The sequence below is a fragment of the Artibeus jamaicensis genome, unplaced genomic scaffold (genome assembly GCF_021234435.1).
Source record: "Artibeus jamaicensis isolate MK-2021 breed Jamaican fruit bat unplaced genomic scaffold, CSHL_Jam_final contig_936, whole genome shotgun sequence".
Lineage (NCBI taxonomy): Eukaryota > Metazoa > Chordata > Mammalia > Chiroptera > Phyllostomidae > Artibeus > Artibeus jamaicensis.
The window spans coordinates 578,726-592,743 of NW_026522017.1; the positions used below are offsets into that span (position 1 = coordinate 578,726).

At 36.5% G+C, this 14,018-nt stretch overlaps 1 protein-coding gene across 2 annotated transcripts in view; it reads right to left on the reverse strand.

Moving 5' to 3' along the window:
* Nucleotides 1-14,018, reverse strand: part of WDSUB1 (WD repeat, sterile alpha motif and U-box domain containing 1) — a 73,194-nt gene that overhangs the window by 40,286 nt on the left and 18,890 nt on the right. For both annotated transcript variants that reach the window (XM_053655164.1, XM_037140443.2), the window contains 5 exons: nt 12,899-12,992; nt 9,000-9,033; nt 5,826-5,866; nt 5,639-5,745; nt 4,791-4,970 (listed from right to left, as the gene is read on the reverse strand). In XM_053655164.1, coding sequence (XP_053511139.1) covers nt 4,791-4,970; nt 5,639-5,745; nt 5,826-5,866; nt 9,000-9,033; nt 12,899-12,992 — 456 coding nt within the window. The remainder of the gene's footprint in view (nt 1-4,790; nt 4,971-5,638; nt 5,746-5,825; nt 5,867-8,999; nt 9,034-12,898; nt 12,993-14,018) is intronic.

Genomic DNA, 14,018 nt, shown 5'->3' on the forward strand with positions numbered 1-14,018 from the left:
ATGAAGTTCATCTGTTTGTCTAAGACTGTACACACAAGTTTCATTCATTTGTATTTTTACTTTTACCTAAGTTTTAAAAATTCTTAATTTTTAATTTCAGAAAGTGTAGTGTTATTAGCTGTTTACATGTTTAGAACAATCTAACAGTTCTACTTGAGGTGAAGGTGCTTGGGGAGATGTGGGTAGGAGAATTACATTCCGGAAAGCCCAACAGTTCCCACAAAAAGCCGCATCAGTTTTCTTTCTGTTGGCAAACATCCTTGGAAACTAGATATAATATCTCCCTTCCAGTCGGAGGGTAGATCTGTTTCCAGGTAAGTAAAAAGATGTCCTCCTCTTTAGCTGGTTTGCTAGAAATCCCCTTATAAGACTGGAGGGGATGGGTGGGTAGGGGCTTAAGTTTCCTCAGCTGTGACACAAAAATTGGCTCCAAGAGGCTGGAAATGGGAACCAATCTGAACGTGAAGCTCACGCTCCGCTGCTGTGCCACAGCTGTTTAAATCTGTCTGGACTCTGACCACGTCTAAGGAGCGTGGCAAGTCAACCCAGCAGCTGCCTGCCTCTCAGACTCTGCTTCACTGCTTTCCTGTGACTTATTTCCTATGTAATTCACTGAAACCAAACTGAGGATTTGTTAAATAATTTTTTATTTCTATTTTGCAGCTCCAAATTTACTGAAGATTTTTTTCCAACAAATCAGATGAGAAAAAGAAAATGTGTTAAAATAACTGAACATTAATGTTATGTATTATGTTTTGTTTGATATATGAAAACATTTATGATATATAAAACATACCTAGGAGATAAGGAAAGAAGTTCATTAATTTGCGAGCCCTAAAATTACAATGGCAGCTCTAATGAATCTCACAAGCCATGTGGGGTCCTCTAAACAGATCAGAGGTCTCAACTTTGGCTTTTTCTTAAAAATCATATGGGAGCTTTGGTTTTTATTTTTATTAATTTTTTCTTGTGTCTATGAGTTTAATTTGTTGAATTTACTAACTTTCCAAATCTTAAAGAGATGCAAATTAAAACCACAATGAGATAGCACCTCACACAGGTCAGAATGGCCATCATTAACAAATCAACAGGTGAGTGCAGGTGAAGTTGTGGAGCAAAGGGAACCCTGTTGCACTGTTGGTGGGAATGCAGACTGGTGCAGCCACTGTGGAAAACAGTATGGAATTTCCTCAGAAAACTAAAAATGGAACAGCCTTTTGACCCAGCAATTCCACTGCTGGGAATATACCCTAAGAACCCTGAAACACCAATTCAAAAGAACCTATGCACCCCAATGTTCACAGAACCACAATTTATAACAGACAATAGCTGGAAACAGCCTAAGTGCCCATGAATGAGTGGATCAAAAAACTATGGTACATTTACACAGTGGAATACTACACAGCAGAAAGAAGGAACTCCTACCCTTCAAGACAGCATGGATGGAACTGGAAAGCATTAAGCTAAGTGAAGTAAGCCAGGTGGTAAAAGACAAATACCATATGATCTCACCTATGAGTTGAACCTAATTAAGAAAACAAACAAGCAAGCAAAATAGAACCAGAGATTGAAATAATGAACAAACTGACAACAACCAGGGGGAAGAAGGGAAAGGGATATAACAGGTGACAAAAGGGGAAGGCCCATCAAGGAACATGTATAAAGGACCCATGGACAAAGCCAAAGGGGGTAAGATTGAGGGTGGGAAGTAGAGGTTGGTATGGCAGGGGGAAAATGGAGCAGGTGTACTCGAACAACAATAAAAAATAAAAATAAAGCCCTGGCTGGTGTAGCTCAGTGGACTGAGCGCGGGCCTGCAAACCAAAGTATCGCGGTTCGGTTCCCAGTCAGGGCACATGCCTGGGTTGCAGACCAATTCCCTGCAGGCCAGTTTCCAGCAGGGTATGCACGAAAGGCAACCATACATTGATGTTTCTCTCCTTCCCTTCCTCTCTAAAAGATAAATAAATAAAATTTAAAAAAATAAAAATAAAAAATAAAAATTAGAAGTTAAAAAAACCCAGAAACACAAAGCAGATATCTTGTTTACTAGAGAATATGCAACATTTTGGTGTCTGTTTCTAGTAACAATTTTCCTAATTCAGCTATTAGATCACCATATAACTTCAATTGTATTTCGATTTTAGTTTGGGCCTGAAACTTCCTACTGAGCTTCTTTTGGGGGTCACACTGCTCTGAAATTAGGTAGTGGTGTATATAGTAAAAGTTACTGAATTTTACACATAGAAATGACTTGACCACTGAAAATTACAGAATACTGTTGAAAAAAATTTTAAAAGGCCTGAACAGAAAAATATCCCATGCCTATGGATTGCAAAATTTGGTAACTGTTAGGATGACAGTAATCCTCAGGTTGATCCACAAATTCAATATTAATTCCTGTGAATATCAGGTGGCTTTTTTTTTTGCAGAAATTGAAATTTTGCATCAAATTCATATGGAAATACAAGAGACCCAGAGTAGCAAAATCAATCTTGGAAAACAAAAACAAAGATGCAGAACACACACTTTTTAATTTCAAAATTACTACAAAGCCACAGTAATTAAACAGTGTGGTACTAGTATAACAGACACATAAATCAATGAAATAGAACTGGGAGTGCAGAAATAAACCCTAACATTTATAGTCAATTGATTTTCAACAAGGTACCAAGATAATTCAAAAGGGAAAGAACAGTCTTTTCAACAAATGGGGTTGGACAACTAGGTACCCACATCTAAAAGAATGAAGCTGGACCTCTACTTCATACCATTTACAAAAATTAAGTCAGAAATTGATCGCACACCTAAATCTAAGTGCTAAAACTGTAAAAGTCATAGAATAAAACATAGGTGTAAATCTTTGGTACTTGAGATTGAACAATGGTTAGATAATATACCTATAGCACATGCAACAAAAACAGACAAACTGGACTTTATCAAAATTTAAAACTTTTGTGTAGTAAAGGAAGAAAATAATTATAAACCATGTATCTGATAAGAATCTAGTATCCAAATTTATACATAAACAACTCAACAATAAAAAGACAACCTAGTTTTTTTATATGGGCAAAGGATCTGAATAGACATTTCTCCAAAGAAGATATACAAATGGCCAAGAAGCCCACTAATCATCAGAAAAATGCATATCAAAAGCACAATGACGAACCAATAGGATGGCTATAATTTAAAAAGCAAACAAGTGTTGATGATACGGAAGAACTGGAATCCACATGCATTGCTAGTGAGAAAGTAAATAACACAGCATAGCTGCTTTGGCAAACAGTCTGGCAGTTCCTCAAATGTAAGCACAGAGCCATCATTGGACCTGCCAATTCCATTCCTAGTTATGTCCCAGAAAACTGTGAACAGATGCCCACACAATTAGGCATGAATGTTCCTGACAGCATTCTTCACAATAGCTAAAAACTGAAACAATCTAAATTCAATGAAGTGATGAATGGATGAGCAAAAAGTGATAAACTTATATAATGGAATATTATTCAGTCATAAAAAGAAACAAAGTGCTAACATATACTACAACAAGGATACACCTTGAAAACTTGCTAAGTAGAGGAAGCCAGACACAAGGCCGTATATTACATGACTCCATTTGCATGAAGTGTCAAGAAGAGGTAAATCCTTAGACAGAAAGTAGTCTAGAGGTTGCCAGGGCCTAGAGAGAAAGGGAATAAGTGACTACTAATAGGTGTGGAGTTTCTTTTTGAAGGGATGAAAATGTTTGAAATTAGATAGTGGTGGTAGTTATATAACTCCATAAATATATTAAAAACTACTTATAAAAGGGTACATTTTTATCATGTTAATTATATGCCAAAAATTTTTTTAAAACATGTTTTATTTTTAATTTTTAATTATAGTTTGTTTATGGTATTACAGTTGTCCCAAATTTTCCCTCCACAGTGCCCCTACTCCCTCAGGCAATCCCCACACCACTGACCATGTCCACGGGTCCTGCGTATACGTTCTTTGGCTACTCTATTCCCTATTCCCTACTTTACATCCCCATGACTGTTCTGTTACTACCAATTTGTAATTCTTAATCCCTTCACCTTTTTATCCATACTCCTACCCCTGACACCCTCCCATATGGCACATGGCAACCATATATTTTAAGTTGATTATATTGGAGTGACACTGGCTAATTGACTATCTAGGTTTCAGGGCTACAGTTCTACATCTGTACAGTGTATTGTGTGCTCACCACCCAAGTCAAGTCTCCTTCCATGACCACTTCTCCCCCTTTACTCTCTCCTGCCTCTTCCATCCCCCTTTCCATATAGTAATTACCATACCATTGTCTGTCTATGAAGCAGGTTTTTTTTTTTTTTGCTTAATCCCTTCACCTTTTCAACCCAGCCCCCACCCCCGAAATGACAGTTACATGGTGGCTTTAGTTACCTAAATATTTATTTTACATAACCCAGCAATTTTCAGCCAGTGTGCTGTGGCACACTAGTCTGCCACAAGAACTTTTAAAACCTGCAGTACCTGACTGTTTAGTCAGGGGCACGGACCTCTTTTCCCTTAGACTGTCAAATAAAAAAGTGACAACAGCCAATACAACAACAGCTGCCTGGTATGACCGAATCAAAATTATACTCATTTTCTGTTAGATGGGCAAAAAATATAATACAGCTTTTGGTGTGCCACGGAATTTTAGTAATTAGTTTGTGTGTGCCACGAGATGAAAAAGATTGAAAATCACTGCCCAACCCTAATAAACATATATTGTCCTATACAAAGACATAATCTTCCACTCATCTTACCAATTTTCAAATCATCAGCCAGACTTTCTTTTGTAAGATTCAACAGTTCTTTCCCATCAATGTTATTCATTTTGAAAACGCCAACAAGGTCTTTTAACTCCTGTGCACAAAGCCACGTTGAGACGTCATCTTCTGACCAATCTTCCGTAAACGGCTTCAGTTGATCTTCTGTGCTCCTTGCTTCAAAACAAACCAAAAACCCCACGAAAAAGGCAAGTAAAATAACAACAAATGAAAGAAAAACTGTTTCCTTTATAAACAGTCTCACTTTGTCCTCAAATCTGTGTTTTACCGTTTTAATATCCCTTAAAAATTTTCAGAAAATCAAATAGCGTGTATAATTAAAGGAGTATTTAATACATTAAATACTATTTTGGAATCTTTTTACTGAATAAAAACAATTTTTCTTTACTATATAAAATTCTTATCAGCAAAGGCATTCTTTTGGTTCTATCGCCTGCATATCAGCACCACTATGTGGTTAATTCTGGCCGCAATTTTAAAAAACTCTTAAATTATGTCAATGTTGCTTGCTGGGGACAAAAATAAAACTATTTCTATTCTGTTTGCAGGCTATATTTATCTGAAAAAATAAGTGTGAAATATAAATAATAAGCTTACAAAACTAAGTGTTATATACACGCATGTGTGTCCAAACTATTTACCAAGAGTTCTAACGAGTCAACTCTTTATCACTGTTTTCTCTAAAATTATCTTTAAATTATATTCAGTATGGATGTATACTTTATATTAGAAAAAGCAATGTTAATGATTTGTCAAAGATACTGAATTTCTAATTTTAAAGGTGAAAGGATTTGAACTGCGTTAAATACATTGTCCTCACTAACCTTGGCAGAGTGTTTCCGGGTCAAATTGCCAGATGTTTACAGTTTTGTCCATTGAACCAGTAGCGAGTAGAAGGATATTGGGTGCAAAGGCACAAGTTGTGACATACCTAGTTAATAAAAACAACTATTATATACCCTTAGACTACTGTTTTAATTGTATTAGTACAAAGTGGGGTTAAGTTCAGACCTGGTATGCTGAGTCAACGTGTGAAGTATATTCTCAGTATTCTGGAGGGAAAAAAAGAAAACAGCTTTAAATTTACTCAGGCACAACTTACTAATAAAAATTTGTTTGACATAAATGGTTTATATGCTCTATGTATTTTAACATTGTTATTAGTACTAATATAGATTGAAACTTCACCCAATGAATAAAGAATAGAAACTATCCCTAATAATATCAGATACCGGTTTCACTCTGTTTTAATAACCAGCACTGTCGTCTATAAGAACTGCCCCAGAAATTTCTAGGGCAATTTTTTTGTGTACTCCAGGCTTTTGGTGATTTGTTTGAACTTACTAATAGTAACCTAAACATCTATAACATGAAATAATTTGTATTTCTGCTATGGCATTTGACTCGCACCCACTGAGGGACCGGTGAGTAAAAATAAGTCACTTAGATTCCGAGCACACTTAGCTGGCCATCCAACATCTAGCTGTATATAACAGATTCATATATGTATTTTATGGAAAAAATTAATGTTATAATTGTTTTTGTAAATGTAAAATCCCATGACAATTTCATCAGGATCTTTAAGGATCTACTTTATGTCATGTGAGTATTCTTCCCCAATTCCTGCCAGAACCCTCAGTAATGCGAACTTCTACATGGAGGATTACTTCCTTACTTAACCCAAACACTTTTGTTTTCAGTATATTTTATTGATTATGTTATTACAGTTGTCCCATTTTTCTCTCCCCTTTATTCCCCTCCGACCTGGACCCCACCTCCTACAAGCATTCCCCCCTCTTAGTTCATGACCATGGGTCGTATGACTTTTACATTTCCTATACTATACTTAACCTCCCCCTGTTTTGTACTTACCATTTATGCTTATTTCCTGTACCTTTTCCCCCTTTTGCCCCCCTCAAAGTCCCCACTGATTACCTTCCATATGATCTCCATTACTGTGACTCTGTTCCTGTTCTAATTGTTTGCTTAGTTTTTGTTTTGTTTTTTAGGTTCAGTTGTTCATAGTTGTGAGTTTGTTGTCATTTTACTGTTCACAGTTTTGATCTTTTTCTTAGGTAAGTCCCTTTAACATTTCATATAATAAGGGCTTGGTGATGATGAACTCCTTTAACTTGACCTTATCTGGGAAGCACTTCATCTGACCTTTCATTTAAATGATAGCTTTGCTGGATAGAGTAATCTTGGATATATGTCCTTGCCTATCATGACTTGGAATACTTCTTTCCAGCCCTTTCTGGCCTGTAAGGTTTCTTTTGAGAAATCAGCTGATAGTCTTATGGGAACTCTTTGTAGGTAACTATGCCCTTTTCTCTTGCTGCTTTTAAGATTCTCTCCTTATCTTTAATCTTGGGAAATTTAATTATGATGTGTCTTGGTGTTTTTCTCCTTGGATCCAGATTCTTTGTGACTCTCTGAGCTTCCTGGACTTTCACGTCTGTTTCCTTTGCCAGATGGGGGTAGTTCTCCATTATTTGTTCAAATAAGTTTTCAATTTCTTGCTCTTCCTCTTCTCCTTCTGGCACTATAATTTGGTTGTTGGAACGTCTAAAGTTGTCCCAGAGGTTCCTATGCCTCTCCTAATTTTTAAAAAATTCTTGTTTCTTCATTCTGTTCTAGTTGAATGTTTATTTCTTCCTTCTGGTCCAAATCGTTGATTTGGTTCCTGGTTTCCTTCCCTTCATTGTCAGTTCCCTGTACATTTTTCTTTGTATGTCTTTTTGCACAGCCTTCACTTTTTCCTCTATTTTATGACCATAGTCAACCACTTTTGTGAGTATATTGTGTTTTGACCTCCGCATCTGTAAGGTTCTCTGTCTCTTCATTACTTAATTCTCAGCAGTTTTGATCTGTTCTTTCATTTTGTCCATATTTCTTTGTCCTGGGGGCCTATTGTGTTCTAAGGGGCAGAGCCTTAGTATTTGCCATCTCAGGGCAACTCAGGTTGTTGTGCTGTGGTGCTGTATGTTGGAGAGGGGTCAGAGAGGAAACAATATTGCTTGTTCAGCTTTCGGCTGGCTTTCTGCTACCCACAAGCAAATTGAGTTCTTCTGGTGCTGATTCACAGGTGGGTGGGTTTGTATATGTTCTAGGACCCTGTGGGTCTCTCCAACAAACTCTCCTCTGAGGCTGGGAGTTTCTCCCACTGCCCCAACACCCACAGGTTTTTATAGCCAGAGGTTTTGAGGCTTTCTTTTCCCACACTGGAACCCTGGGTTGAGTGATCTAATTTCTGAGTTGTTCCTTTCGGTTTATCTACACATGAATGTGGGACCACGCGGTCCTCCAGTGGACACTTTGCTGTGAGTCCTCTCTGCCCCAGCTGCCCACCTGCACCCCTCCTACTGGTCTGGATGATTGTTTCTTCTTTAACTCCTTGATTGTCTGGCTTCCATACAGTTCAATTTTCTGGCAGTTCTGGTTATTTTTTGAATTTAAATTTGTTATTTGTTGTCATCCTTATTTTGGTTGTGCGAGGAGGCAGAGTTTTTCCACCTATGCTTCTATCTCAGCCAGAAGTCTACCCACTACACTTTCATTAGTATTTCTGTCTGCATTTCATTTGCTGGCTTAGCTGCAGCCTGAACTCAATCAATATAAGTCTTTCCTCAATACTGACTTCTCTTGAACAATATTTTCATTAACTACATCTTCACTATATGTAAGATGTTCACTTTTCTTCATACTCATGCAATTTGGTCTTTATTTACATGGTTCTACCCCAAACACCCATTTTTCCAAAACCATTGCATCCTTCTCTTCCTTATACTGGTCTCTAAATCCAGCCAGGACTACAGTGGTAGGCCACTTTCACATACCCTGGGGTAACCATTTGCCCTTTGTTATGAAAATGTGGTGTAAAACTTTAAGAAAAGATTGATATAAAGTGATATTTTGGATATTGGTTCTCTTTAAGTCTATGTTTTCTTTCATAAAATTAAACATATGTCCATCTTAAAATCATTATTGAACTATTTAAGGACTTCTCCCAGAGCCAGTCCCTCATTTGACTATTTCAGCATTTCTGAAAATGTTTATATCATATTCTTGAGTACCCTAAAAAACAAAAAAGGGTATACATTTTTTCATTTTGTCTAACTAAGCTTGAAGTTCAGTAGCCTAATAAACTTTACACAGATCACACACACGAGATTTTCAAATACTTACAATATCATACACTATGACTGACTTATCCACTGATCTTTAAAAGAAAGAAAATGTGAGTGAAAACTTCTATAAAAACAAAGTATAGCATTTAATTAGTATATTAAATTCATTTAAATAACTTTTTAAAATATTTTTTAATTTATTTTTTTATTGATTATGCCATTACAGTTGTTCTATCCCCCCTTCATTCCCCTCCACCCTACCCCCCGTCCCCACCATAACCCCCCCTTTAGTTTATGACCATGTGTCTCAAGTTCTTTAGATTCTATATTTCCCATACTATTCTTGCCCCCTCATCTATTATCTATCTACTGTCTATGCTACTTATTTTCTGTACCTTCTCCCCCCTTCTCCTCCTCCCACTCCCCTGTTGCTAACCCTCCTTGAGATCTTCATTTCTATGTTTCCTTATTATATGAAATGTTAAAGGGACTTATCTAAGAAAAAGAAGTTAAATAACTTTTTAAGAAAAAACTGAAATACTGATATACACACATTTAGAACATACCTTTTCGTATTAATGAACTTTTATTAAAAAAAACTACATGCCATATATGAAATTTACCAGAAAATTATAAAGTTTATACTATGTAGCCATAAAGAGAATAAACATTTGTGACGTATAAATAAGGGGCAATGCTAAATTTCAGCCAAAACACGTTAAGAAAACATACTTGCAGCTAACATTATTTGAATATGTACATGCCAGACCTAATTTATAGACACTCGTTCAGTCTTAAATCTCTCAAGCCACAAAGTATTATTACTGGAATATCTAAAATTCTTAGCAAAAACGCCATTACTTTTGAGTGTCCTAAAAAAAGAGAACTAAAAGAAAATTCCAATTTCCGAGACTACCACTAGTACAATTCATCCTAAGGATACGTCACCTGAGAAGCTGGATTGTCAGTAGTAATCTTAGGAGCACTGTGTTAGGAAGCACTGTGCTGGCAACAAGCAAGAGTTCACACGGAAAGAGTAAGCACCAGGCCGGACAAGAACCATGCTCGTGGACAGGAAGAGTTAACCTTATCCATGCTACCCCCAGCAATCTACAGATTCAGTGCAATCCCTTTTAAAATACCAACGCTATGAATTTTAACATGTACTCTTAGCTACTAATGAACTAAATTGTCCAATAGGATTGTTAACAGTGTTAGAAAGAGATAGGAAAGAAAAGATGATTTGAGTTTTGAAAAGGTGGTCTTAAGCCTTCTTATGCTAGTCATTACTGAGCCAGAGAGGGCTGTTTGTTGAAGCCACTCCTAAATAATGACAATTTATTCATGACCGTCCTAATTCATGACAATCTATCATCTACATTTATAAAATGGATTAAACAATATAAGGGATCTAAATGGTAATGGAAAACATATGTAATAAAAAATTTTAAAGGTAAACAAGTATCTTTTGGGGAGGAAAAGAGGACACTTACTTCCTATCTCTTCTGAAATAAAATTTATTTTTGGTCTCTCTTCTCCCTTCTTTTTCTCCTGTTTAGCAGAAAAGAAGAAAAAACAGATGACGGAAAAGTTTGGGAGAAGACCATCGGCCACGTGGCTCGGCCCCTTCCAGATTTTCTCTTTTTGCTGACGTGCCCCTGCATGGACAGTCTGCAGTGGTCCACGCTGCCCCAGAGCAGGCAAGCAAGTCGGGGACAGATCTAGGCTCATTAACAGTTATCTGGACTCTCTGTCCTGCATTTCTCTCTCTCTGGTTTTCAACTCAAGAAGAGGGTGCTATTTATTGAACTCTGAAAACTACTACAGTGATGGATATTTTAAAACTGGTTTTCCAAGGAATGCTAAGAACTGAGAATTAATGGGAAAAGGCAGCCTCCATTTGAATGATAAAGACTGACTCTTCCTGCCTGAACAGAAGCTGATGCAAATAGTGCTCATTTTGTCTGGGTGGATCAAGAGAGGTGGGGTGGAACAAAAGACAAATTCTACGCGGGATTAGAGGACAGTTGTGGAGAAAGATGGAGGGGAAGTTCCTCCATATGTTGTTCTATGAGGTGTGACACCATTCTAGTGCTCAAAGCTAATGAAAAGTGTGATGCAAACATGAGAATCTATGTATCTTCTGCTAATCCAAGATATTGGAGAGATTTTCAAAAATGTAAAACAATGCCACTCAGACACTGATGGCTTTTATCTCTATTTCTACTATCTTGATAGTGTTAGCCAGTTCAGCAAGGCATAGAAGAAATCTGTGGTATAAGTATCAGAAAGGAAGAGACAAAAACCATCATTATTAATGTACAATTTTGTACATAAAAAATGCAAAATTAGAATCTTTGTAGAGAAACCCATTGTCTTTCCATATATATTTCTCTATATTAGACACATTTTTATAATAGCAATAAAATATTAAGTACCCAGAAATAAATCTAATAAGAGATGAGGAAAATGTCTATACAGAAAACAATTATTAAAAGAAATCAAGACAAATGGAAAAATAGTCCATCTTCATCTATCAGAACATTCAATATCATACAAAAATCAAATCTCCCCAGATTTATCAGATTCAATATAATTCCAACCAAAATCCAAACAGTTATATTCAGAGGGGAAAACTGGAAGCAATTTGACAAGTTAATGCTAAAATTTAGTTGGAAGTGTCAAAAGCCAAGAGTAACCAAAATATAAAGCCTTAGAAAGATAGAATGGCATTTGGACAAGGATAGACAAACAATAAAAGAGAATAGAATAGCTGGCTGAGAATCACATCCACACACATGTGGTCAATGATTTCTGACAAGTTAGCATAACAAAGTGGGTATTTCAATTAATAGTTCTGGACAACTGGACATCCACATGGAAAGGAATGAAACTGGATTCCTATCGCACATCATACACACCAATCAAATTTGAGGAACAGTTTTAGCAGACAATACAGGAGAATATCTTCATGACTTTAGAACATAAAGAAACTAACTACTAAAATCATAAACTGTGAAAAGGCAAATCCACAGGATAGGAAAAGATATTTGCAACACATATAACCAATAAATGGCTCATCTATAGAAATACTGGAAGAATATATATATTTTTTAATAATAAAGCAATAAGGGAAAGATAATCTGGAAGAAACTTGAACAGGCACTTCACAAAAAAGTAAATACATATGGCCAATAAAATTTTGAAATGGTTCTAACCATTTTCCCAAAACCTCAGTGTTTTTGGAAAATGCAAATTAAAGCCACAGTAAGACAACACTTCACACCCATCAGAATAGCTAAAATTAGAAAGACCCACAATACCAAGTATAGGCTAGGATGTGAAATAACCCTGCAACAGATATATTCAACCACTTGGAAAACAATTTGGTGTTACCTGCCAAAGTTGAAAATCCAACTATTCTATGACTGTCAATTTTATTCCTGTGTATTTATCCTACAGAAACACAAAATCATGAGCACCAGGAGATACAGACATGTTCTTGGGATTATTGTTGTAATTCTCCCAAACTGGAAATAATTCATAGCTCATCAACATTACTATGAATAAATTCTAGTACAAACATGCAATGCAATATTACATAGCAACGAAAACCAGTAAACCACAGCTATATGCATAAATACGAATCAATGCTGCAAACATAATACTGGGTTAAAGATGCCAGGCATAAAATAATTCACATTGTATGATTTGTTTTAAATCAGTTTAAAAGGAAAAAGCAATGTTGCATATGTCCCAAGGTGCTGTCACCGGGAGGGTAGAAGGGAACGACTTCTTGAGCAGAACCAGTAATGTGCTATTTCTTCACCGGAGTAGTGGTGATAGGTTCGAAACACAGTAATTTATCAAGCTATTCTCTGATATGTTATGTACTTTTCTGTATGCCTGTTTATTTCATATCAAAATGGTTTAAGGAAATTAAACAAAATAGCTTACCCTGAGACTAGCAGCTGCCCATCATGAGAAAAAGCACAGGCCAGGACAGGGGCGCAGTGCCCACTCAGTGCGCTTTTACATTTTAAGTCAAAACCTGCGGATAACAAGGTGAGAAAGATTAGCGAGCTGACCTGGCTTAGAATTCCTCCTTAAGTCAAAGCTATCCCACTTACTTATTCAATTAATTAGTGCCTAAAGGACACAAATGAAAAAATCCTCACACAACTCAGGCACCGGAATGCTGTGTGTGACTAAGTGGTTTCAGAAGTTCAGTAACGGGCAAGGAAAAGGGTGTGCTCAGCAAGCACTAGACAGGAGGGTGCTGCAATTATCAAATATTTTTTAATATAAAATTTAAACTATATTACAACCTTGTTATTTAATTTTTTAAATATATGTTGTGTATTTTATTTGACAATGTTGTGCATATACCAATTGCCCAAACACCCTAAAAAAGAATCAAGTACCATAGTTTAAAAAATTTGATTTTAAGAAAATATTCTCATTTTATCAATAAAAATTAACAAATGGTAATTTATACAGTTTATAATTCCTGTATACCTTATAAAACTACTATCAGGTAAGATAACACAAAATCCCGCCCTTCACCACAGCATGGATAGAACTGGGGACTATTATGCTGAGTGAAATAAGCCAGGCGTGAGGGACAAATACCATATGATCTCACCTGTAAGTACAGCCTATTCAACAAAACAAGCAACCAACCAAAACAGAACCAGAGACATGGAAACAAAGAACAAACTGACAGTGACCAGAGGAAAGGGAGGAAGTGGATAAGGGGAGCAGGGGAAGAAGGGGAAGTGTCCTTGTATAAAGGGCCCACTGAGGAAAACAATGAGGGCGGGTGGGGAGGAATGAATGCGGCGGGTGGGGGTTGGTGCGCCAGGGGGAGAGCACTGGGGGGGCAAATGGGGACAACGGACATTGAACAACAACAAAATAGTATTTTAAAAAAGTAAAACACGAAAATCCTTCTTATGCTTTCTATAAGCATTTGAAATCACAACTATTTTAAAGGTAAACAGAGAATTCAATAAATTTTAGTGGCAATCCATAAAATAATTTTAATTTTTATTTTTAAAATAATCAATAAAAACAA